This window comes from Hermetia illucens, chromosome 4, assembly GCF_905115235.1.
Source record: "Hermetia illucens chromosome 4, iHerIll2.2.curated.20191125, whole genome shotgun sequence".
Classification (NCBI taxonomy): domain Eukaryota; kingdom Metazoa; phylum Arthropoda; class Insecta; order Diptera; family Stratiomyidae; genus Hermetia; species Hermetia illucens.
In genome coordinates, this window is record NC_051852.1 from 120363650 (window position 1) to 120391502 (window position 27853).

At 41.5% G+C, this 27853-nt stretch overlaps 1 protein-coding gene across 1 annotated transcript; it reads right to left on the reverse strand.

The window, feature by feature from the left end:
• On the reverse strand, positions 1–27848 carry LOC119656294 (ubiquitin-like modifier-activating enzyme 1). Its single transcript, XM_038062730.1, has 8 exons — positions 26630–27848; positions 8701–9132; positions 8258–8638; positions 7913–8148; positions 7189–7852; positions 1182–1490; positions 747–1114; positions 1–654 (listed from the first exon to the last, which is right to left on the reverse strand). Exons 1-8 carry the CDS (start codon positions 27275–27277, stop codon positions 240–242), a joined length of 3453 nt encoding a protein of 1150 aa, XP_037918658.1. The 5' UTR covers positions 27278–27848; the 3' UTR covers positions 1–239.
• Between the last annotated feature and the right edge of the window lie 5 nt (positions 27849–27853).

Consider the following 27853-nt stretch of genomic DNA (forward strand, 5'->3'; position numbering starts at 1 on the left):
TTAAAGCGAAAACCAATAAAAATGTTTATTCGTTTCTACTGTTTCTGGTACTGCATACGTTTTCGTTTTCTTTAAAATGATATCCATATTTGTGTTTTTCAATTCATTGTCACAAATTTTTATTCTATCTTTTATTTATAAATATATATATTTTATTTTCGTTTTTAGTACTTCTTTTATTTCAATCGAGAGAGAAAATAATATAATAATTAAACACTCAAAAGAAAAAGTTTTTCTCCTTAGGGCAAAGTATATCTGACGTAAGGGACCTCTATGTCGTTCCCATCTTCATCATTGCAGCATATTTCGAACACAAGCGATCGTTCGTGCGATTCAATTGGTTTCTTTGAAACTCGTCGTACTACCTCAGTCATTGTCAGCGGTAATCGCTCGGCACACTTTGCCTTCGACATGAAGAATGAATAGAGCATTACAACCCCCTGAGACAGCATTGTAATCTTCAAATTATGCTCGTTTTTGAAGTAATCGAGGAATTCACAGAGCGTCATTTCGCCTTGAACTTCGAAGCGATCCCATAGGGTCCATTCTTTTCCATAGAATGTTTGTTTATCTGCTTGAAGCGGTTCCGAGAAGGCCATGAATGGTAGAGCTAAATTTAAAAAGCCATTCTTATAGCGATCTAATGTCTTGAAGCTGGAAATATAGAAAAAAAGTTTGTTAGACAAAATTGAAGTTTATTTGATGTTTACAATCAAATTTAAAGGCAGAAAGCATTCGAAACTCACCCTTGCGATAATTTCATTATTTCCAAAACGGCGAAACCAGATACTACAGATGTAGCAGTAGCAATAGCTGGAATAATTTTGCCAGCAATGAGCTTGGACTTATGTCGATCGGCTGGTGGAATCTTGTAGTTGGCAGCACGAAGGTTTGACGAAGCCACAATGAAGTCCATGTGCAAGTTGGTATCGTCATCCTTTTCGAACTCCAATGGTTTAATCCGAACATCGAGTTTACCCAACGAAGCAAGTTCAGTTAGGATCTTGTTGACGCGATCTTGATCAATTTCCTCGTTCGAATGATCAAATGTGTTGTTGGTACTGCCTTCAGTTACTTCGATTTTAACACCTGATTTGGGTATGAACATTGGAACCTAGAATTGATTTGATTGTGATTAATAGAGGAAATTATTTCTTTGCTGTGGATTAATTTTAGCTTACCTTTATGTTTGAAACTATCTCAGCGACCTTCTGCCGATCTCGCACCTGTGGAATTCCATAAACTTCAGCTTTAAGGTTTGCTGCCGCGTATACATAGTCTAAATGCAGTGGATCGTTCACATTGTATACTAATGGTTCCGGGCATCTCTTCGGGCCCGACCAGAACGGTTGTCCACTTGAAGTCAACTGATCCGGTGGGAAGTTGTATAGCAATTGTTTAATTTGATTGGAATATTGATCTTCCCAATGGTTACGTGCCCATTTTACGCAATCAGTGATATCTTTTGGTTTGTCATCAATAAGAGCAGTCTGGAATAAAATGCGAAATGAACGTCAATTTCCTGAAATTTCTACATGAATGGCAGAAAATATGGAAATTTGTACGATTCTATTGGAATTACAAAGCGAGCTCACGAGAAAATTCGAATGTAAACTATCGGTTTTTGGCAGAAGTAGAAAAGCGAGACCTTTTTCTCCCTTTTACATATCCTCTTTACCCCTGGTTGGCAAACCCAACTTTACCATGTTGTAGGTAACCACCGGGGTTTCCCAACTGGACTTGAAAGAGGAACTCCTTTACTTCTGCGAGGATTGAGCTCAACCTTAAACTCTAACATTATGATACGAATATGGCCGCACTTTGAGGAGCCATTGCGTTTAAAAAGGTAGTGACCGCTGCAACCTTTTAACGGAATTAGAAACAGAGGGCCTTTCTCCTTCTTTTACATATCCTGCCTATCGAAATTTGACTTGACCATTTTGATAACACAAAAAAAGCTCCAATTTGAGGGGCCATAACTTTTTAAGGGGTATGACCGCCACGAGATTGGGTTTGAAACAGAACCCTCCTCTGTGCCCGCTCCGGATATGGGGTTGAAAATTTAACCTTTACCAAAAGTATAACTCTATCTCTCTTCAGTTGAAAAATATTGCGCAATGAAGCGTAACATCGCCATAGACAGCACAACCCATTGTGCAAAAAATTGCAGACATGTTTGAAATTCGTCAAACATTGACGCAACTCATCAAATACGCTCATATGTCAGCAAATTATTGCCTGCGTTCCGCAATTTGTTTGATAGTTTATGGGCCCTATATTAGAGCCTGGGGAAAACTCCTCCCTCTTGCAGCACTGCGCTAATTTACACTAGAAAGCCTCCTGAATTTAAAGGTGAATCCAATGGTGAACTGATGCTTACCGCATTTGCTCAAATTATTTGAATTCCTACCCGGAATGAGGGACATTTTAATAGTGAAGTGTCAAGTATCAACGAAGATTTTCTGCGGACAATGCAATCCATTAGATCCTTAAACAAAGTTTAGATTAATATCGGCCGACTTAGGCCTGAATTTATTAAGCGGTTTGCCATCCAGAAGAAACTTCCTAAGGTGACATTGAAATCGTGATGGGTAATCCGGATACCACGGTGGATCCTGGTAGTTAGTTAGTTTAGTTAACTGGGGGGAGCTGCAGCTCCGAGCACTCAGGCCATTGTTAGGCCCATTATACTATCCCCGTAAGTTGCCTATTCAATGGCTTCCCGCCTACGGTGTCCACAGGCTTTAGCGACTCTGAGAACATTCTCCAGAGGCAGAGAGTGTGCAGATTCTTCATTGAAGAAAACCTTGCCAAAGTGTCTTCGTCTGAGATCTGAGTATGCCGGGCAGCTGCATAAAAAGGCAGGGCCGTCTCCTCCTCCTCCTCACATTGGCTGCACATAGCCAAAACTACTAGCCCAATCTTTTCCATATGGTAGTTTAAGGAGCAGTGTTCCGTCAAAAGCCCTACTAGGGTTTTCATGTCCCACTCCTTAAGGGACAACCAAAATGCCGCTCTAGTGGCCCTAGGCTCTTTCACAAGGATTTCTGCTTGCCGGCAACAGTCCACATCCTAGCAACTCCTTACTCGGACATGTGATGGGGAAACAGGTGTTGGCGATCGTAACGACAATGGTGATAGATTTGTGGATTGGCACAGCCACCCATCCTCATTGGTTTTACATTGTTCGAACAAAGAACACGCTATAAAATCAGTTGGATTTCAACTGACCGGCAACATACGAACAATCAATTTGACCAGATTGTGATCAGCAGTAGATTTAGGAGCTGTCTTCTAGATGTGCGTAATAAGAAACACGATGACATCGGGCTCGAAAGGGTCGATCATTATTTAATGATCTCGTCTTCGCTTCCATTTTGCTTCTTGCAAGCTTGGGAAGCTGCGAATCCGACACACACCCGCACGAGATCTGTCTAAAACTCTATTGATATTTACCAGCGCGTAGCCTGCCAGACACAAGTATTCTCTCATATATATATGCGATTATTCGTATTTACAAGCAGTAAACGTAACGTATTCGCACAGGCACTGCACATCTCACGTCAGAATTGTTAGAAAGAATATTTTTCCTGAGCTGGATACGCTAAATAGAGCTTAACTGGGGGTCAAGATCAATGAACGGAGGGGACTGAACACTCTATTGATCGTTACGAATGGTCGTAATCGTGACTCGCTTATAGAGGTTAACTTACGAAATCCCGGATAGTGACAACGGGATATTTAGCTCTGGTCAGGGAAGAAGAAGCTGGCGCAAATTGCAACGATTTCAGAATCCTATAGCGCATCATGAAAGCAATTGCACGTGGTAGCAAATTTTTCGATAGTCCGGTCGAGCTGATTATTACCCCGACGCTTAACATCTCTGGATCTGGAAATACAGATACCTCAACATCTAATTATGATTGTCCCCATCATGTTGTTCTCTCTGTGCTGTTATATCGGCCTGAACATGAAAAGTGGCCACTACTTTTACTCAAAAATTCCAAGTCTTTATTAACACATATCGCTGTACCCTCGATGTACTCCTGCCCGATAGAACAGACACCGTTAGATGTGATTAGGAAGGTAAATTAACAGTGCATATGACACACACAGCTCCATTGCTGACTATGCCATGCAATTAAATATACTTTCCTGGAATGCGCCGTCCTAGAAATACAGAGCGCAGAACAGTGAAGGAGGGTAAGCCTGGACCTGGAAAGAGATGAAGCACATTTCGGCGAACCCGCAGCGATGGCGCGTAGGTGTAGTGGACGTGCTATGCTTCATTTACTGGATAGTGACAACCATATATAGACACAATAAGTTTCAGAACAGTTCCACAACTAGTCCTAAACAGGAAGAAACAATCTTGAAGACGTGGAGAGTGCATTTGTGAGAATAAAACTCCATAAATTGAAATTTCGAAAAGGTAAAAATGATTTAAATTTGCACTAAAACCATTCCACTGTAGTTCTTTTTCAAGCAAATACTTTTGGAATCAGCAACGTAGGCTGGTCCTTCTAACCTAATTTTGTTTTTTCGCTTTAAGTTGACGGATTTAGCTCGACGCGGTGTTAAATAGGTCGGATAGCCCCATACGCCCACAACATCAATGGCCCATACTAAACAGGCTTCACTCCAGGCAAATCAGTAACAGATCAGATTTTCTATCTGCGACAAGCGATGGAAACATTGTTGGAATATGGACTGCAATCGCACCATCTTTTCGTCGACTTTAATAGGCGGCTTTGCAGCATTGCCAGAGTAAAACTCTACACGCCCATGAGAGAATTCGGTATTCCGACGAAATTGATAAGACTCATTAAGCTGGCCCTGATTAATGTGCGAGGCCAGATAAAAGCAGCAGAATCACTCTCATGACCATTCGACATCAACAACGGTCTACGACAAGAGGATGCCCTATCATGCGTCATCTTTAACCTGGCCTTCGAGAAAGTGATCCGTGATGCTGAGGTAAATGTGAGGGGTACGATCCTCCTTAAGTCCATCCAACTATTGACATACGCTGACCGATATCAACATCGTGGGAAGAACGACCCGAGACGTACAAACTGCCTTCATCCAGATCGAGCAGGCGGTGCGAGATCTTTGGCTGGACATCAATGGAGGCAGGAAAAAATATATGGTGACAACGTCAGGACCAAAAACCAACCAATCAACAACATCAAACCGTCAACTGGTCAAACGGGATGAATAAAGATAGGAGACTTTAACTTTGAGACCGTTGATAACCGATAACGGCTGCGATGATGAAATCCGCACACGGTTGTCGGCAGCCAACAGAGCCTATTTCAGCTTACAAAAACTCTTCCGCTCGAAACGTCTCACCACCAGCTCTTACTGTACAAGACAATGATCTTGCCAGTTCTCATGTATTCCTTGGAAACTTGGGTTGTTAGCAAGAAAAATTGCGAACTCTTGGCCGCGTTCGAGGGAAGAATCCTCCGAAGAATTTTTTGTCCCCTACATGAGGATGGACGATTCCGTAGTTTCCATAACGACGAAATCTATAAGCGATACCATGACCGTCAGGTTGTGGATGAAATCTGGCACAATAGGTTACAGTGGGCGGGTCACTTAATCCGTATGGATAAGGATGTTCCCACCCGAAAAGTGTATAAGGGCAATATCTATGATAGAAAAAAAAGACGAGGCAGACCCTACCTGCGATGGAGCGATGTTGTAGGCCAGAACGCCCGACAGCTTTTAGGAATATCGAATTGGTGGACCTTCGCGCAAAACCGGGATGTCTGGAGTTCCTTATTAAGGCAGGCCTAGACCGGATATCGATTCTTGCGCCGTTGTTCATGATGGTGTTAAGTACACCTGTTCATTTACGTGTTTTCGACTTTTTACAAATGGAATTGAATTTATAGCGTGTTCGTATTAAATTTTGCGAGACGAAAACATGATGGCCATACTCGAACGTAGGCTAATTCAGGCGTGCTACGGATAAATCGAAACTGAAAAGACCACGTAGCATCCGACCGAAGCTTTAAAATTTGCCTTGGAACCAGTCTCAGCATTCTACAAGCCGTGGAAATGGCAGGACGTCAGTTACTGTAAGCCTCTCTGCACTGACCGTGTTACGGAAAAAATTGAATCGACGATTGAACAACGTAATGCGATAGTTTTGTGTTAAACTGAAAAAATCTTTTGAGAATAACAAATTTGTGAAGTGTCCGGATGGCTCAAGTGGTTAGAGCGCTGGGCTATCGTAGCGGAAGGTCGCGGTTCAAATCTCGCTGGGGGCAGAGGAATTTGTTATCGTGATTGGATGTCGGACACCAGTCGACTCAGCTGTGAATGAGTACCTGAGTCAAATCAGGGTAATAATCTCGGGCGAGCGCAATGCTGACCACATTGCCTCCCACAGTGTACTGTGGTGTACCGTTACGGTCTTGAATGAAGTGCTCTAACACACTTCAAGGCCTTGATCCAATATGGATTGTTGCGCCAACGATTATTATTATTATTATAAATTTGTGAAGCTTACGGGAAATGTGCTGACATACTCATAAATTTCTAGGTGATTAAAGGCCTTTAAAGAGGGCCCAGGCACCCAGCAAAATCGAAAACAATGTTACTCGTGTTAGACAATTGTTGCACTCTGATCACCGATTGAGTATCAAAATGGCTGCCAATGAACTCAACAAATCTACCCTTGAGTTTCACATTGTTGCTCAAGATTTATCGATGAGGAAAATATGTGCCAAGTTTATGCCCTATTCATCTGATATGATCCTACTCAATTGCCATTTTTCAGTTTATCTGCATTTCTGAAGCATTCTTTGTCCAGACAAACATATTCTACGACTCTACGACTTGCCCAGAAGCTTGAGATTTTTTTCTACCTCTCTGATAAAAATTAAATTAAAAATTTACCTAGCACATGGTCAACTACTATTGATGAGGCGGATGATTATATTAATGATTTAAAAAAATAGACTTGGAAAAATTAACGTTTTCAGTTATTTGTATCTTCAACGTTCGCAATAGCGCATTGGCAAGAATCGAGCGTACGACACAATTGCCGTGGTATACTTTCTTCTAAACGACAATAGTGGTTTATCAAAGAAAAGCAAACCGTCATTGTTTCCTTTACCAACGCGCACTCATCGCAGTAGCCTAGAGTATTTTTCTGAAAACAAGACTTGAGCTTACCTTAACAGACTCCAATATTTCCAATGGTTGTACACCTGGCAGTTTAAGAATTCTCTCTATGAATGTAGGATCCGAAATATATTGCGAAGCGTTCTCGGCGTGTTGAACGAAAACACCTTCAAATACATCGCGTGCCCATTGCAGTGTATGCTCGATGGCATTCGGGAAATTTTTCAATGTACAAATTGGAATGCTTTTCTCTGGTGGATCCTGTGATGAACTGTAGCTTTCCGTCAAGAATGGAATAATAACTTGTACATTGCCCATTGTTCCCAAAGTGCCAGAATCGACAAGTGGTATCCGATTGAACACACATTTACGATCCATATAGATACGAGCGTCGACATTATCCAAAGCATTTGCAACTCCATCCAATTTACCGAAGAATTCTTCGGAGAAAACTTTTTCCGTTTCAACTCCAACACGAAGTTCGTATGCAGTTACGTTAACTTCTTCATTCATACGTTTAACAGCTGCTGCTGCAGTTACCGCCTTCGGTTTTTGCACATCATGGGGCCGGAATAAGAATTGACGATTGAGATTCGATTTTTCAATAAGATCCATATCTGTAATGATGATTTCTCCATTTCCAGCGCCGATTCCAATCATAGCGAAATTTTTAAGTAGTTCACAGCCAATTGCGCCGGCACCCACTATGAAATATCTAAGAAGCAAACAATCTATCATTACCACAATCGATTATCACAAATGAAAGTTTCCAAACCTTAAGTTTCCGAGCTTTTCCTGGAATTGTTTGCCAAAAATAGCAATTTGAGCATCGTATCGGCTGCCAATTGGCTGGCAATCTTCTTCGGCAACATTTTCCGGTAAGCATTCTACTGCGTCGTAATAAAGGAATTGGTGAATAGGAGTGAATTTTCCACTACAGGCCTTAAGAACTTCTTGAGCAACTATGCCACCAATGCTCGCATCGATCGGGCATAAATTTCCACAGCAGGTCTAAGGAGAATAGAAAATGTATCCGTTGAAATAAAATATTGCTTATATGAATTATCAAAGGCGGGAACACATTCGATTTCAATAATCTCTTCCCAATTTCGACACATACCTTAGCAAATGTCTTGACAACACCTTCGTTGATATCCGCATTCAGTGCCTTCGTGAGCTCCAACAGTTTATTCGCATCCTCCTCATTCCAAGGTTTTGGTTCACGGCCTTCCGCTTCAATAAACTGATGAAGGGCTGTGTACGCAGAATGCAGACTTGAAGGATAATCAAATTTGGCAAAATCTGACATCAGGAACGAAGGGTCTTTATCAGCTTCTTCATAAGACTTGAAATTTAGAGTTTTAGGCATTTTCACCTGAGTGACAATACCACCACGGATGTATTCACTGAAATTGGTGGTGTCACCAATACTGAACGTATAAGGTCCAAGTACTTTGATCTTAATAGGATCACATCCGTTTAATTCGGTCATTCCTTGCACCTGGAATTCAATAGGTGAACTTACAAAAAAGTCAAATTGCTTAGAATAAAACCAAATCTTACCTCAGCAAATGTAACATAATCGCCATCTTCAAATCCATGACGGGTTTCATCAAGACAGGTTACAATACTTTCTGCTTCTTGAGTGATGCCAGCAATCATAGTTGTTATTGGTTGGGCACCATTTGCATCGTAGATGGTGAAATTCTCTCCAAAATCGCAGAATACTTTTGCAAAGACGCCACGAGTTTCTGCTAAAATCACGGCTATTCCATTTTCGTGTGCGAATTTGGCAATTCGTCTCTGTTCAGCTAATGGTGATGCAGTCAGGACAATTACGCGGAATTTCTTTAAGAAATCTTCCGTCAAATCGCCAGTATACGCAGTCGTGCGGACGTAGCTGTTGAGCTCGGATAGTTGAGAACATGATGCCTCGGCACGATTCTTCCCAACATCAGCCTTAGTGAGATAAAATTGAGAAGCGAGATCTCGGATCTGAAATTAATTAGAATTTAGCAAAACGAACAAAAACTAGAAATTTTAAATTTATTATTTTACGTGTTCACGTAAATGTTCTTGAGTTAGACTGTATTTGCGAAATTGATGGTTACAAATTATTATACACTTCAAATGTTTGATCAGTTGTAGGGGATCTGTTTATGCAAAATGAAATATCACAATTCCTGATACTCACCCCACTCGTATGTACCGGTAGAGCTCAAAAAGTGCTAAATCTAATAACACCAACTTAGGATTCCTCCCATTCCTGAAGGAACAAAAATACTATATGGGATGGTGAAGGCAAGGTTTGCAGCTTTTATGGAGGACCCAGACTTCTTACCCCAAACCATGTCTCTTCATGGAAGGACGCTCAACCACCTCCTACCCAAATAGTCCTTCTGCACATTTCGCCACGTCGGATCTTTAAGCGACAGTATCAGCAAGAATGCTGATGAATTTCTGATCATAGCAACAGGAATTACAAAGGAGGATGCCAGAAATATAACCAACTTCCTCCCTAAATATTAAGAATCATACTGACATGGAAGTTCAAAAAATCAAAGGAGCGTTTGGAATCCAAAACTTCCAAATTGCTTCTCAGAGATAAGTTGGGCCACAGCCAAAGCTTGCGAGAAGCCAAAAAACTTGCACTGAAGAATCACCTTCTGGTGGCCACGGATGCAGCATTTGTAAAGGCCAACGCTGTTGAGCCATTTCTTATACTCAAGGGGGATGTTAACCTAAGGACCCCACCAAGAATATTCAAGAAAATGGCTGCATATGAAGTCCACAAATTTATTCAAATAATGTGGCAAAGGACCCGCCCAGTCAGTCGGTGCCTTTAACTGCTCTCACAGATGCTTGGTGATATGCCCCAAATATACGGATGACATAGTGCCATACGAAGTATCAAACAGCAACATGAGAAAAAAGAAACATTTTTTACGAACCTCCTTCCAGCTATTCCACTAAAACCATGCATCCACTCCTCAGTGAGTGAAAGAAGTCAAAACGATAAATCGCCCCTTGTCAAACAATTCATGCAGCAAACCTCTCCTTAAAAAAAATAGGTAACATCAGCTCTGACATGATGACAAGCATGGAGTCGGAGAAACCAGTGATCAACATCATCCTCAAAAACAAACATTCTTGGAGCTGAAAATTTAGACTCCGTTAAAGGACCAGCATTCTAGACTCCCTAGTAGTGCATTTTAAAATATAAATATTGGTCACATGGAATGTGCACACGCTCCTCGACAACGACAGCAAGAGTTCCCAGAATACTCGCTTTCTCCAATTCCAATGAACAAGCTGGACATTCTGGAATAAAAGGAAGTAAGATGGTGGGACTCCGGAGAATACTCCTCTTCCTCTTGCGGCAATAAACTTTTATACTCTCCACTTTCGTAAGCTGAGTAGTAGCAAACGCGAATCCGATGTCAATTTGCTTCTGACGGTTTCCGCAAGGCATGTTCTTTTCACCTGAGAGTCGGTTTCTGACAAACTTCTGACTGCTATTCTAGACTGAATTTCTGCTTGCACGTCTCGTCATTGATCGAGCACAAAGCCTGCCATAAGGTCAGTTGGGTTTCAACTGAGCGACACAGTACCAATCTGACCACTTTGCGGTACGCAGTAGTTTCAGATGTCTTCTGGATGTGTGTATCAAGAAAGGCGTAGACTTCAGTCCCGAAAGGGATCAGCATCTGATTGTCGTTTACATGTTGTATTTGCCACTTCTGCCGGAGTTGGAGAGTTGGGACCCTCAAAGGTCAATATCGACATGATCCAGCTGTCGGTTTGCCAGTGGGAGAACTATCTTGCCGATGACATTGCAGACACATTTAACCCGCCTGACAATATCGATCAGCATTGGGCCAACATAAAAAATGTTTTTTCCTCTGGTGTTACGCAGGGCGTCGGTTAGACCTGACTGACTGCCGAATCGTGGAGGCGGGTCGATGAACGCAAATGATGGCGGTCACGCGCTCGAACTCCGCTACAGGACGAAATCCCGGGGAGTTCAGCGTAGGGTTCGCCATGACAAAAGAGAATTGGCTGTGCGCTGATCAGGGAAGCGGAAAGCGCAGAATCAGATTTATACACCACATCACGAAAGAATTTGCATGTGCTCGCAAACTTTTCAATGGTTCTGTGAAGGACGTTGCCGGTCCCATTCCTCATCTATGAACCTTCACTTCACTTCACCACGGTATCACATCCGATGCAGTTCCCCCTCATGGATGAAATGGCCAACCACCGTAAATTGAGGATCCGTTCGTAATATCGTCATAGTACGTTGGTCTGATATGATTCCAAACGAAGAACTTGGTCACTGCACAAGCCTGGTACCAGTACACAACGTGATCGGAAGTGGCAATGGATAGGTCACACTATATAGAGGGGTGATAATTATATTACTGGTTACGTCATGCAGTGGAATCCACTCTCCGAAGATGGCCGACGAGTGGGTCGCGCCAACAACATTTGGTGCAGAACAATGAAGAGGTGCGTGTTTCGGGGGAAGTGAAGCACATTTCAGTTAGCCGCGAACGATGGCACGTAAGTGTGGTTGACGCGCTATACCCCGCCAAAAGACAAATAATAATACGTTCTCCTTCTAATGAACTTGGTAGCTTGTGGCAAGTAAAATGACATAAAGCTTTAAAAAATACAAGTTCTCATTTTTAAGAGAAATACATCTAACTTTTTTTTGACGCTGGTAACGCCATCTGTTTGTACTTTTCTTGAAATAAAACTTTAGCATTATAAGTAAACTGTTTCGAAGTTAATAAATCAAACTGCCCAAGTAGATTTCGAGCTACTCCAACTTAAAAGAGGGTTTAAATTGAGAGGAAAGGGGAGTGAGTGTGGCCTAGAAAGTGTAACAGATCTCGTTATCAGAACCTACCCAACCGAAAAATATGAAAAAAATCACAATGGTGCGTCTATGCGAAATCTAGGCCTCAATATACATGTGCTTTCTATATATGCTCAAAGAAAGTTAATAATAGCATATTACCTTATTTTAGAAATTTACCATGAAAACACCCATAGAGCAGCTATGCATCTCCAGTTTGGGGAAAGGCATTACAGGTTACATTTAACGCTAACAAACTGAGTTCAATCTATAGAAGAACAGCCCTAAGAGTGTGCTCGGCATTCAGGACTGTCTCAGAGGATGCAGCATTCGTCATCTCTGGAATGATGCCCATTGACATCTTGGCAGGTGAGATGACGAATATATGTAATGCGAAGTCTATCTCTCCTTTATCGCAGACGAAGAACGCCGAAAGGGAGACTTCTCTAAATAGATGGCAAGGGAAAGGGTCGGTGGACACACAGGGTCAGCCCTGCCATCAAGGAGTAATTGGAGAGACGGGGGAATTAATTATAATCCTACTCAGTTTCTCACGGGGCATGGAGGATATCGCCAATACCTGTTCAGGTTTAAACTAGATACTTCCCCCAAATGTCCAAACTGCGACGTAGTCCCAGAGAACCCAGTGCATGTATTCTAGAGGAGACCCTAGGAGAGGTGCTAGTACCAGAGAATCTGATGCGAAGAATGTTAGCTGGTCAGGAAGACTTGGTGCGATCAACCCCATGGTCGTTTCACACAAAACCTTAAAAAAGAAAAATTTGAATTCTGTTTCCGAAATATATACACTAATGCGCAAAAGTTTGGAAATAAAAATATCTCCAGGGATTGTCTAGTGTCTATCCAACAAGGGTCATAATTTTTCGCGAAAATATCTTTGGCTGAATGTTTGTATTGCCACCACGTGTTGCTCTTTCGTTTATGACACACCAGGCCATTTTTGCTTTACAATAAGTAAATGAATATAATTATAATGTTTCAGAAGGTGTTATTAGTTTTTTCGAATTTGTACCATTTTTATTTCTTTTTAAATTGAAATTTTCTCATTTTTAAGGTTTTGTGTAAAACATGCGGTCATGTGGGACATCAAATGAAATGGCTCGATTAGTGCTTCCCGAAAATGTTATTGGGTGAAACATAGAAGAGTGGGGGCTCAAAATGTGTGCCCCAATAAGTGAAGCAGGCCTGTCAGAACCTATTCGACCGGAAAATCTGAAAAAAAATGTACAGTGGTACATCTCTACAAAATATAGGCCATAAAATACTTCCTGTTCTGATATCTTTCCATATTTTAAAAATTTACACGACAACCCCCCTTAAGTTCATTCTAGAAGTACAAAATTGACACTGGTATAAGGGGGGATAACATAAAGCACAATTTGGTCATAAAATGTTGATACCTTTAAAATTTTTGCGAATTTAGTGCATTCTAAAACGCGTATGGTATCATGGAATGGGAGGAAACAAACATTTTTTTATAGTCATTTGTATATCAATTACTCGAGACACGTGTGTGTATATATACATGTGCTAATGAAGTATGCGGGTAGTGTCTAAGATAGATATTTTTATACATGAAACCAGCGGTATTCAATATTCGTACTATATATATGTGTACATATGTATACTTTTGTGCACGAGTAAAAGGGTACAATCAATTTATATACGTGCATGTGTATGTACAATATCCGGCAAATAGACAATGTTTGTTCGGGGTGAGCATAATACCTGTCTGTAATATGTACGGAAAAATATAAAGAAATATGTTGGATTTGTAGCTATATACGGGTGGAAAAATATACGTAGATCGCTTCTCCCATAAGATGAACACAAAACCTTTATACCCAAAGCGCGAGCTTCCGATATTCCGACTAGTTCTTGTATGAACATATTAAACGATAGCAACTGAGTATTGGCGAATGCAATGCTATTTTTTTACACGAAATGAGGATTGTCATGTAAAGATATGCATTAGATCCTCCCAGGGTAACGAGAACCCGGTATTAATGGCGACAGAGGAAGGTCTAGCCGACGCAAAGCAACAAAATAAAGAGTACACGTTTACTACTGTGATAACTACACGCAACGGACATTTAACTGTTCTTCAAATCACTGCTGTATTAAATGAAACGCATGGAAAACCGGTTTTAACAGCTACGATTAAAAGGAGTTTTCTGTCCAGACATAAGCAACGGCAACTAGAGTTCGCTACGGACCAGTGAGCAATGGAAAAAAGTGCTTTGGATAAATGAATCGGAGATGTTTGTACTATGGCGACTGTAAAGCACGGAGACAGTGTCATGATGGGATGCCTCGGTGACAGAAACTCCGATGATTTAACCAGAATCAAAGGAATACTGAAACATATCGGAATACCGGAAGCTAGGCGCTTCGGGTATATAGGTTTTGTGTTTATCTTACGTGAGAAAATCTCTATGTATGTTTTTCTATTAAGATTCCTTCATATATTGCCAAAAACCAAGATAAACATATGTGCAAATATAACAAAGCATAAATATTGTGCTCATCTTAAATAAAAAAACATGCCTATTATTACATACATATAAATGTATGAAAATAAATTGATCTCAAGTGTCTTCACGCATTTCCACTTTAATCCGTGCGTAAAAGCATACATATTTGTATGAAAATCAAATACCGCTGGTACTAACGTAAATATTGCCTCATTCGCAACTTGGACCCCGCTTTGCATAAAAATTCACTTTGTGATAATGACGTCATACACGCCATAGAATGCAATAAATTTACGTAAAATGCAAAACTTTGAAACTTACATGAAGTTTTTTAATAATAGTTGGATTGACTTCAAACTTTTCAGAATTATCAATTTTTAAAACATGGTAATATAATCTTAACTTCATTTGTGCAGATATCGGAACGGGATATATTTTGACGCCTAGATTTCATATAGATACATCATTGTGATTTTTCTCAGATTTTTCGGTGGGGTAAATTCTGAGAATGAGACATGTTTCGCCCGTATCAGAAATAAGATCAGTTTCGAAAAGTACTAATCGAGCCCCTCAACAGAAAATGGCGGTACTAGCTTCGATTCACAGACTACACCTTCTCCTCAAATTTCGTGATAATTTGTTCAATCGTTTCCGAGTAAATCGAGTGTGGCAGACAGACAGATATTCAATCGATTTTAGTAAGATTAGACCTTAAAAAGAAGAGTATTTGAAAATTTTGCAAGTACATGTCACACCCTCGAGTTTTCCAACAAGATAATGATCCGAAGCACTCCTACAAAGTGTACCACGATACTGGATTGAAGAGAAAAAACAACGTCTTACAAAACATGACATGGCCACCTCAATCCTCAGATCTCTTTCCCATCGAACTTGTTCGGGATGACCGAAGGGTTAAGATTTGATTGACATCTAGTACGAGATAACTTGATGCTATTACAAAGGGAATGGGACAAGGTGTAGGAAAAATATTTCCAGCAACTAATAAACAGGATTCATGAAGTTTGTGCGGAGGTTATCAAAGATAAAGGAAGTCATTCGACAAAACCAAAATTTATTAAAAAAAAAATTAGATTTGTGTATAATTGAGCATTATTATCCTACGAAGTGACATTCTAAAACAAATAATTACAATTTCTGTGTGGGGTTTTTTTCTTAAAATTTTTTTTTACAACTTTTGGACAGTAATGTGCACACAGGCCCCACTTCATTGGAAAAAATTCAACAAGGGCTTCTAAAATATGCAAACTGGGAATCTAAAAAAATGTCGGGTTTCGTTGCATGTACCTTATTGTTTTGAAAAATGTCATACAGTTGAAGATTACTATTATAATGTTCTTAAAAGATTAGTTATTTAAACCAGATATTATTTTACGAATTATTACTAACATTTTATCTACCTTCAAATAATTTTCCACAGAAGAAACGATCATAATTAATTCTCAAACATCTTAAAAGCATTAGCTATGCCCAAAGGTGTTTATTTGTTGTGTCATAGGACGCGTACAGCTAAGCAGCTAAATGGCTTGACACGTGATCAATTTTCAGGTCTATTGCGTGATCAACATTCGTATTTGTTGTGGTCGTCGTAGGACAAGCGGTTAATGACATTGAAAGAATTCTGCAGAGATTGGGAAAAGTAACAGAGGTGTAATGTTTGAACTTTACATTTGTGTATTAAGACTTAACAACATCACAGAAGAAGTGTAAATCGAATCTTCTCGTGATGAAAAACTGATTAGTCGTTTCCTTTAAATTGCCTATAGTTTCTCTAAATGTTCGCAGTTACCTCGGCGAGATCGTTTAACCAGCAAAAAATATATCGTGGTGGGCAATTCCCTTCCAGTTCTATCCCAGCCATAGCGTCACAATGTTTATCATCCCTTGCAGCGATATTTTGGATTGACTTATATGACTTCGTATTTATTACGCGTTTCAGAAATGGCTTGATTTCATTGTTTCAGTAATATATCGTAATTGATTAGAAACCTTCACATCAAGCTTCTTTTTGTAACCACCTTTGTCTAAATAATTTAAAGTTACATTCTTATCACAGCTTGCTTAATATCAATATCAGCATGAAACGATTTCACCCCATTTTCTTGCATTTCCAAATGCAAACAACTTTTTAATCAGTGAACCAGTGAAAGGCGTCTATATGTTATCATACAGACGTTGTGCTTCATGAACTACTTACAATTGTTCTCATTTATCGAGAAAGACCATGCGAAGGCCCAGGCCCTACATACACTGCTGTGCATCATTTTCGCCAAATAGGGCAAAGAGTATCAAAGAAATTTAGCGGACCAAAACAAACAAAGCGATTTTACTCGGTGACAAAAGTATTTCACCATCGGTACTATTTCAACAAGAAATATATAACTATAATGAAATTTTATGTACGAAATTAAGAAAAAAAATTAACATAATAATTGAAACGAGACGAAGACGACTTAAGGTTTCGTCATTGGACAGAGGCAACTCATCAGACGCCGCCTCACCTCCACCCTGGGAGCAGCGTGACCGAAGGGTTTCGTGGGTGTTATACGCTCCTTTTTATAATTCGCCTACACTTCAGACCAGAGCCTAGCCCGAGCTATAAATTTTTGTTTAGGGATTGAGGAGTCCTAAGTTCTCATCCCCTTGATGTCGGACCGGACCGAATGGAGACAACTTACTCCCACATTTTTAGTCTACGGAGTCTTTTTTTCGGGTTTAACACCCAAATATCAAAAATTAAAAGGAGTTGAAGACGGTTACGGTTTTGCATCAGGGCACAGGCTATTCATCAAACGATGTCTTACCTCTGCCTGAGATACCCTAGGTCAAATTTCTCCACTGCGATCCGAAGAGTAAAGTTCGAATGTGGCAGGTACATCCAATCCACATCGTGCTACTTTCGGTGTTCATCAAGGAAGCACCCTCTCCTCATTCTTCCTGATTCTTGTTATGGACACTGACACATCCAACGTCCAGCTGTCAAATTTTCCTTAGCGTTTCATAACAAAGCTGAATGATTGTCTCATGCAGCACGGCCTGATCTAGAATTTAAACAAGTCGAGAAACCGGAAGCTGGACGCTTCAGGTATGAAAGGTTTTGTGTATTTCTTTGTACGTAGCACGTAATATATGCATATATTATGTGAGAATATCCACTTTCGGATGACATTGACATTGATAGTCTTGAATTTACAAGAAAGTGACAACTTTGACGTATTATAACTTTGTTAGTAATAGTGGTATTTCGACCAAACTTGGTGAGATCGTGCTCTATGTTATACCCTATGTTATTGCGAAATTTCATGTTGCTAACATGAACTTAAGGGGGGTTGTGCAGTCAATTACTAAAAATTATGGTAATATACTATTATTAACTTTATTTGTACAGATATCAGTATGCAAGGTATTTCGGAGCCCAGGCACCATACAGTGGCAGCCCCCTGATTTTTTTTCAGATTTTTCGGTTAGGTAGTTTCTGAGAATGGCCCCCTTAAAGGAATGGTCACTTTCAACCCCCCGCACTCCCCACCTTTCTAACAAATGTCAAAACTAAGACCGGCTTCGAAAAGTACTTTAGACCTTTAGTTTGATACCCCACATGAGTATATTTGATGAAAAAAAAATTTACACCCCCCTTTTGCATGTATGGGGACCCCCCCTTAAATTCAACGTAAAAGGATGTAACTCACTGTATGCGTGAGCGTTCACAGGTCCTACCTTTCTACCAAATTTGGTGTCAATTGCTGTGACCGTTTCCGAGAAAAATGCGTGTGACGGACAGACAGACAGGCAGACAGACGGACAAACAGATAGACGGTAAACCGATTTTAATAAGGTTTTGTGTTTACACAAAACCTTAAAAAAAAAACACGACTTTTTGACGACCGACTCAAATTAAACAGGCACTATCACTGTCAGCAGCAGCAACTTGCCGAGAGCTACACAATTTAAATGTCTCGGAACAATGGAATCAGCCAATGATGAAATGGGATTTTTGTGATCGACGCATCAAGTAACGGTTCGGCCGCCTTGTCCCCCCATCAGAGTCTTGGCCGACTATTACAAAATAGAAAGGCCCCCCCCCCGGTAGTGAAGACAATAATATCGCATTGATGAGCCAGAGAGTAACACGATATTATCACACCTGAATCATTTCGGCCATCCGCGATCGGTATGAGGTTGCATCAATCTTGGAAAACTTTGGAGACAGGCTAAAAATCGAAGCCAAAGAATAAACAACCTAAGGGAACTGAAAGGCCGATCGAACTGAGAGCCCCTCGACTCCATCCAGACCAGGCCTATAACCGAACAGAAAGCAGCAAAGGTAAAAAAAGAGGAATATCGTTACCAAGTTTTCACAATTTGTAGTCGTCTACCTATGAACTGACTGAAAGGATCCAATCATACAACATTGTAATGTAACGTAACGAATTTGTATGTGGTTAGCGGTAGTTACAACTAAATCTGCAGTTCAATATGATATGAACACCTTTTTTGTGTCAGATTTCCGATTGTTTTCAAGGTTTTGTGTCGGTTAGTAATTCATATATAGTACTCATATATGTGAAAAATGCTGATACTGGGTGAAGCATAGGGGAGTGAGGGCTCAAAATCTGTGCCCCAAAAAGTGTTCTCAGAAATTATCCAACCGAAAAATCTGAAAAAAATCATGTTGATGCAGCTGAATCAAATCTAGGTCTCAAAACACATCCCATTCCGATATCTGCTCAAATAGAATTAATAATGAAAAACCCCCTTAAGTTCATCCTAGCAGTATCTAGGTGGTACCATGATGAGCAATAATATAATACACAATTTTGGAAAGTTTGAAAAAACTATTATTAACAAAGTAATAGAAGGTCAAAGTTGTATATTTCACGGAAATTTAGTGAACTCACCCACCTACAGTGGTGTTGAATATATAAAGGAATATTTTGAATTTTTAACTTGGTACGAATGGAAAAAGGTGCATGGGAAATTTCTCACAAAACCTTTATACCCGAAACGTCTAGCTTCCGGTATTCCGACTTGTTTACAATTTACGATGCAGTTGCGTATATTGTCTTTCATGGAAAATGGCGTCATTCCACAAAGCTGTTTTCCAGAATTTTAAAGACTGAGGTATGATCCATGATGCCAAGACTTTGAGAGTTTGAAAAAATGAATTAAATTCGATTTTTCGACTTGTATAATTGTCAATAAAATTCAACACAATTATGAAAATTGTCTAAATTCTTCGCATAGAACTCTTTTTGTCCTACCTCTACATTTGACTGCTAGGTCCACTGTTGAAATTTTTAATATTTCTCCATTAACAAGAAGATATTTGCGAGGATTATGTTCGCACTTATACCCTGAATGGAGCAAAGCGTTTCAACGACACCCACGCATCATCGCTGAAATGTGTTTCAGTTCTTTCCACTGTTCTTTCGAGATTGTGTTAGGCCAGAGTACCCCGATGACGGAGGAAACAGCTGCCATCGGAGGCTAGAGCTTTCGAGAAACAGTGAGAGTCACATTTCATACATTCTCCAATATAGCATTATGGCAGTAACGTCGACTTGATGTCGGAACTATCCATATTTCCAGATTTTGGTCAAAACAGCGAATTTGGTCTTTTATAACTTGGTTAGTAATAGTGCGATTTGCACAAAGCTTGATAGGGTTATGATTTATATTACAGTCTATATTACTGCAATCATGATCCTAGGATAAACTTAAGGGGATTTCAACAACAGCATTGCCCCCCCCCCCCCCCCCCCCCCAACATAAAAAAAATTGAAACTAGTGGTCCAAGAACGTTTTTTTTCATTTTCGGGTGTAAAATGTATCGACAAGTTTTCGTTCAAATTTCCGGGATTGCATGCAATTTATATAAAAGAGAAATTCAAGTTGAAGGCATCCGGTGAATTATTTCGGAACATATTGAAGGATTATAATCTGAACGACCGAAGTCCAAGAAACGAGCTACTTTTGAAAGCAACTCATGCTGCAAAAGAATTCGATAAGCAAAATAAATAACGCGGGATTATGTATACGATTCTTGTTTGGCAAAGAAAACGATTAAGCACGGTGGAGGGGCCAACATCCAACATTGTGATATAGACTCGCTTTTACTAATATGGTTTTGGTCCAATATACTGTACCAAGAGCGCTGCGGATCAAAATGTCTATGCAGATATTTCTCAGGGTGTTATCCTCCAATATGCTAAGTACGAAATGCCTGTTTTACAGGACAGTGACCCAATATATACCGGCTGAAAATCTTAAGAATTGTTTTTAAACAATAAAAATGTCGTGAAGGGCATACTAAAACTAAATCCTTATGGTGACGAGTTGATGAAAAGTGGATGCATTGTCCACGTAGAGAAGAGAATGTGCAGCAGACTTCGAACCGTGAGAAAAGATTATAAACTTTCCGGAAAGTTTTGAAAAAAACTCACAACATATGGTTTGAGCATTCAAAGAAATGTCAGTAGCGTTGCAAATATGAAAAAAGATATACTGGCTATATTTTATCATATTTTTTCTACAAAAGAAGCGAATCACGAATACTGCCCGAAAGCTGATGCAAATGGCAGAAAGCAATAAAGATCCAAAATTGGAAAACCTTTCACCATTAGTTGACACAAATATCATATCCTGCCAATTTATCAACATCTGCCCAGAGATGATTTGCTTGAGTGATACTTGGGTGGCCATACCCAAAATACTAACGAAGGATTCAAACTCGACGATCTGGCGATTGGTTTTTAAACAATTACATGCAGGACTTACAGTTGTCGAAATTTCTGCCTACATGGCTGCTGGGGTATTCAATGATGGATTTTCTTCAATTTTAAGGATTATGAATACTTTAGATATAATTATTGGCATCAACTGCAGATTTTTTGCCGAAACATCTGATGAGACGCGAATTGCTCGACAGAACCGGATGAGTCTTTCAAACATATAAGCAGCTCGTACAGCGGAAGAAAATCAAATTTTCCAGGAAATTGAAGGACTACTGTATGCGGCCGTAATTGCTGATTAGTCAGTAAGTCAGCAGAATCAATAGTTTTAACATTTTTTTATCTTTAAATGCGATATCTCGAAACTACTTTTTCAAAAACCGCTCGTGTTGTAACTTGAAAGGTCATCGACCGATTTTGATGAAATTTGTAAGTAATATTACCAGAAGGACATACCTAAAATTTGGAAGGTATCCTGTAAATAAATAATTTTTTGGAGTCAAATATGTCGAAAAAATAGTCGAAAATTAGACCCTCCAAGTAAAACGGCCACCAAATTTTTAATTTTGCACGTTTTCGTCATTTTATAGGTCCCCCTTAAACGAATAAAACTTATTTTTTTCCTTTTCAGATCAAAAGAAAAGAAAAACAACTTCTTTTTTTAGTTTGAAGTTAGAATAAACTTGTCTTTATTTTAATTGATTTGATCCCATCTAAAAAAATCCCGATAAATGCGAATTTTCCACGCTCCTAAAGGTATCTCTCCCCTTAAGTTCACCCTAGAACCACGAAATTTTGCAGCAATGTAGGCTAGAACATCTCCCGACTTGGTGTCTATTGTTGAATAAAATATGGAACTGCTATTATTTTTAGCGCTCGTTTCTAGACCTTATGTCATGAATGCTGCTGTAAAATTTTCTATATAAATTTACTTTCATTTTATTGGCTTTATTTTTTCACTATATTCTAGTTTTAACCAAACTTTGAAGTTTATGTTTCGCTCTTCCACAGTTCATCAAATCGGTACTGCCATCATTTTAATGTGTATTAGAATTTAGTGTTTTGGGTTGCAGTAAATTTACATGGGAAAAACAACTTTGAGCTACTGTAACTTTATTAGTAATAGTACATTTTTTATCAATCCTGGTTATATGCTCCATACTATAGCATATTACTGCAAATTTTTATAACTCCAGGATAAACTTACGAGAGGAGCGAGGACTGGGGTTCCTAATCAATTTCCACCCAAAGAAGCGATAATATACTATTATTAACTTAATTTCAGTAGATATCGATATCAAGTGCTTTGAGGCCTGGACAATGTATAGAGATAGCTTCATAATTTTCAGATTTTTGGTTGGGTAATTTTTGAGAATGGATCCGTAAAAGAAGGCATCACTTTCCATCCCCCGGCATATTCGGTGAAAAAACAATTGTACTCCTTCCCTCCCCACGCATTGGATTATATCCATGCTAAGTACCAGGATAACCCAGTCGGATCTGGGAGGCAATCACTTGACCAGAGCTGTGAACAGAGGCACGCCTCAGGGTGGCGCCATTTCACAGGTGCTCTGGTTAATAGTAATAGACAAAATTTTACGTACATTGGACAGCGGCGGGTTGAAGGTGGTGGGGTATGCCGACGACTTGGTGATATTAGTATCAGGGATGTTTCTGTCCATTATGAGCGACATCATGGAAGGAGCGTTGCGAAATGTGTGCTTGTGGGCCGCAAGATGCGGACTCAGCAGAAACCCAACAAAAACGCAACTGATGCTATTTACCACCAAGACAAGGATACCTGAATTCCATCTACCACGGCTGAATGAACAAAGATTGGTTCTTTCTTCTAATGTAAAGTATCTGGGTGTAACCCTGGATCCAAAGCTAAATTGGAGATTGAACATAGAACTGAGGGTTAAGAAGGCCTATATAGCCTTCTATGCCTGCAAGATCCCCTTTGCAAAGAAATGAGGTCTCCGGCCAAGGATGGTTCTCTGGATGTACACCGCTGTAGTGCGTCCGATCCTAACGTATGGCTCTATTGTACGGTGGCAGGCTTTGGAGAAAAAATACAATAGAATGAAGTTCAATAGGATTCAAAAACCGCGTGTGCAGGTGCTACTGGGGCTCTGCAGTCCTGCCCGGCAGATGCTCTCAATGTACTCCTACATCTCCTCCCCTTAGACTTCCACGTTAAATACGTTGCAGCGTGCAGTGCCGCCAGACCACCTGAGTCCGGATGCGAAGTCCTACAGCCACAGAAACATCTTAGATGAACTACCTCCGGAAATCTGGACATTCCCCACGGACTATGTCACACGCAAGAAACTTTGCTTTGGACCTTTCAACCAGAGCAAAGTGGAAGACCGGCGGCGTGCTGCAAGGTTATGACACATTATTCTTTACGGACGGATCAAAGATGGTCTGTGGAGTCGACACGGTGGTTTTCTCTAATACACACAGTGTATCCAAGTCGTATGGTCTCCCAGGTTTCGCCAACGTATTCCAAGAGGAAGTACTGGCGATGGCTGGAGCGAGTTTCGAGCTCCAAGCGTAACATAGCCATTCTGACCGACAGCCAAGATGCCATCAAGGCCTTCTACTCAGCGACGACATCTTCCAAGCTGGTGGGACAGTGCAGTGAAGCCCATAGTGTTTTACGTAGGCACCTGTCGTGAGACTTAATCCTACGGTCCTCTTCAGACACGGATTGATTTTGTGACCACAATCAGAGCCCCGCTGAGACAAGTCACAACGGTACCAGTCTATACCAAGTGCATGGCTTAGCATTCATACTGGTGGATGCAAGAATTACCTAAATCTCTACCGAACTATGGAGTACGGCACCCGTGTTGATACGCAACACCACGTCGAGGCCCGAAGGTCTCTTCTCGCTTGAGCAAAACCACCATGAAACTCCCACTAGGGGGGCCAACCGCAAATAACCGAGCTGTCCCCACATACAACAGGAGTTCACCCGAAGTATGTGAGTCCAGGGGCTTTCCCGGTTCCCATGGTACCAGTATACCCCTGGTAAGGTTTCGTGACCAATTTATCACTTCAGATGAGTCCCCGTGCAGACTCGGGTCTGATCGCCCTAATTAGGTCTTTGGAGCATTCGCCTACTGAATCACGGCCGGCAAGCCAAAGTAATTACAGCGTATCCCGGTGCCACCACATGGAGGTTCTCCTCGACCACTTGGTTTTGGTTTGGCCGATAGGGTTGCCGCCCCATCTTCCTCGCCGCCACCTCTGAGCACCCGTGGGACAGTGCAGAGACGCGCTCAACCATCTGGGCGGCACGCTCAAGGTCACGCTCCTCTGGGTTTCCGGGCATAGAAACATAGAGGGAATGAGCGGGCTGACGGATTGGTCAGGCGAGGCTCTGCTCTTGGCAGTCCTTCGGCGAATACAGTCGATATTCCGGCGAGTTTACTCGCACTACCTAGCAGCCGCGGGCCTAAGATGGCGTAGGCATACGAGCTGTGCCAAGTCAAGGAGAATTTGGCCCGCTTATAACAACCCCATCACGACAGCTCCTGTGCCAGACGCGTGCAAATCCATTCAAAATTACGGTGGTATGCACGGGGCACTGGCGCATAGGGGACCATGCCGCTAGTCTCGATATACCCTACAATTCGTATTGCCGAAACTGCGGAGAAGGAAGGGGAACCCTCATGCACTTTCTCTGCGATTGTCCAGCTCTGGCTAGAATGAGGCTGCGGACACTGGGTAAACCATCCTTTGGGGACCTCGGAGAGATTTCTAGCTGCAGGGGGTGAATGCTGCCGGCTGGCTCTGAAGATCCGAGCCGGTTCGACCCTGCCTCCCTACTCCCATAACAACAGCTGCGGTTTTAGAAGTTTGTGGCATCAAAACGGCGCACCAAGCGTGGCCGCTGATACCTACCTACCCTTGTATGTACGGGGATCCCCCTTAAACTCAACGTAGAAAGATTTAACTTGCTGTATGTGTGAGCGTTCACAGTTTTCACCTCCTCACCAAATTTCATATCAATCGGTATAATAATGCTTCCTGAGAAAAGTGCATGCGACAGAGACATTGAACCGATTTTAACAAGGTTTTGTTTTACAAACGAAACTTTAAAAAAATTCAATTCAAAAAATCGTTAAGGATTACTTTCTGAAGGATTCCATTCGATACTTCACATGAGTACATTCGAAGGAGTCGTGATACACCCTTTTCTCCTCACAGAAAAGTTAATCCATTGAAAACAGAAAGAAGTTATTTCACTCACTGTATGCGTGACAGAAGGTTAACCATTTCGATTAAACTCACGTAACCATCAACTATGAACTGCGTTTCAATAGAACCTAGTTTTCCATGGGAACCAAATTATAAATTGTTGATCAGTCTAAATAAGGCTGAGTTGTAGATACTTCTTGAGAGATCTCCAATATTTTTCTTGAATAGAAGCAGAAGCTGCTTCGTTGTAGCCTGTTACATTCGAATCCTGCAAACCGCATCGGTTCCGCTTAATCATCGAATTCTTATCTGTCCATTTGATACTCTTCTCCTACTGAATTTCACCATTCAGCCCGGAATCAGTGCATGTACGTTCTCGTCGTCAGCGTATCTCTCCGCTGTTACTTAACACGCACATTTCCCACTCATCCATTGTAGGTCTCAGATTGTTTTCACGACAATGGAAGGTGAACAATCTCAAGTTCTTTCGAGAAAAGTATCAGATACGCTGCTGGGGCCAAGCATGAACCACTGGAGGTTGTTTGATTTGCAACATTTCACCATCGATCTGCATGCCATGCATAAACATTTCCCTTGCCGGCTGTTTAATATTCAGCATTTCAAAGCCACAACAGAGTCATAAATCGGAAAGACATTTTCCTGACCAGCGACAACTTAAAATTTGGTAAAACTGGCTCCAGACGACGGGCATAGCCGAATGCTTCCCGCGGGTGAACTCAACTCGGGTGGAAATGCGGAATATTCTCTATCGAATAGTTTCGATTTTCTATTTTTAGCTGACGAGACAAGTGTGGGATCGGATGTTAGTCATAATCCAAGGAAAAGCCCAATTAGAAATGCATGAGACTGAATGCAGATAATACCACTTCCGTGAGCCACTAATTACAATTAAATGACCGGATGACTCACTACGCGAGAGAAGTTGGATTTCACCTCCTCCTTTGTTACAAAAACAAGTCACGAAAAGTTGAAAATCATTTTTATCGATCTTTACGCCACCATAACCTCAATTTGAGAAAGGGTTTCGCGAGATGAAATGCCGAACTTCTGGAGGTTTCGGGTCAACGGGAACGACTCCGGGCACATAACTGAACCACTTGCACTCCGAACGGACGGCACTTTTAGTGAAGAACAGGCAAATAGACAAAAGAACTCACCGTGCAAACCGCTTTGTCATGCAAAGTGATGGACTTGACACCTCCTAGGATGATATTTTTCGCTACCTCGACGCCGAGTCCTCCTAGTCCGGAAACCAGCACGTCCGAGGTGGCCATACGACGCATAGCATCGTGGCCGAGGACGTAGAGTTGGCGCGAATAAAGTGCTTCATCAATTTCCGCGGCAGAGTTTGCTCCAGAACTATTGTTCGCGGTGGCGGCCATTGTTATTGTTTCTGACGCGGCGGCTGACGACGAAGACGAACTGAGACCTGACGTTCTCGGGCGATTGGCAACACTGTCGGCAACGGCTCCCCCTTTTGCACGAGCCGGCGAAGACGACTCTGGCTGCGAGCACGACGGACACACGCTAGACGAGGACAGCTGTATCGTCGAGTCCGCGCTCGCGTTCGAATTGGACGAGTTGGGGGCGCTTGTTGGTGGTGTTGCGGCGGCTCCTGGGGCCGAAGTGGAGGCTTCTCCCTGCGGCGGATGGCACTGACAGCGTTTTTGAGGTTGGGGCTCTTGAGCGTGCGTTTGATCCTTGTCGGCGGCTCCGGCTCCCTGCGGCGACGTCGTCGAAGTCAGCTTCCGCTTCTTAGAGGCTGGCGGCTCAACGGACTGGTCAATGATTTCAGCACTAGACATCGGGGGCACAAAAAACCAACGGAATTTTTCGCGTCTGCAATATGTCTACTTCACGCAATGCCCTTCAATTCCGCGACGATCTAAGCACCTCTCCCAGCGAAATAAACGGCACGAACCTTCCAGTCGGCGCTGATACGGGGCGTCCTCGGCAAAATTCAACTACGCGGCGGCCACGACCACGACGGCGGCGTTCCACGAAATGAATTCCTTCCGATCGCTCATTCGAAGCCGCGTTCGCGGTGCTGCGTCTGGCTCCTTCTGGCGCACGGCTTAGCCACCTTTCGCCGTCTTCGCAACGAGCGGCACACAAAAAACAGCCCGAAACTGGCCCTGCGACGATGTCGGCTCTCGCTCAAGTCCTGGCTGCGCTGCCTCGCTCTACCTGGGCACAATCGTCGCAATTTCAAATTTCCGCACAAACCTGCCTTTCCTCCTCGTTCCAATCAATCGAGAATTTTATTCCAATTTACACAAACATCAAATTTATCCTAACGTCGTTGAAAATCAACTCGCACTGCACAAACACGAGACAAACGAACGAGCTGCGAAAAATTATTGGACAGATTTCGAGCAGCC

Bases quoted from the DNA above. Each gene is read 5' to 3' on its own strand.
- LOC119656294 (XM_038062730.1), bottom strand. From the start codon at position 27,277: ATGTCTAGTGCTGAAATCATTGACCAGTCCGTTGAGCCGCCAGCCTCT. The intron at 8,149-8,257 runs GTATGTGTCGAA...TATTCTCCTTAG, and splicing joins TTGTCAAGACATTTGCTAAG to ACCTGCTGTGGAAATTTATG. The intron at 1,115-1,181 runs GTAAGCTAAAAT...AATCAATTCTAG, and splicing joins AGATAGTTTCAAACATAAAG to GTTCCAATGTTCATACCCAA.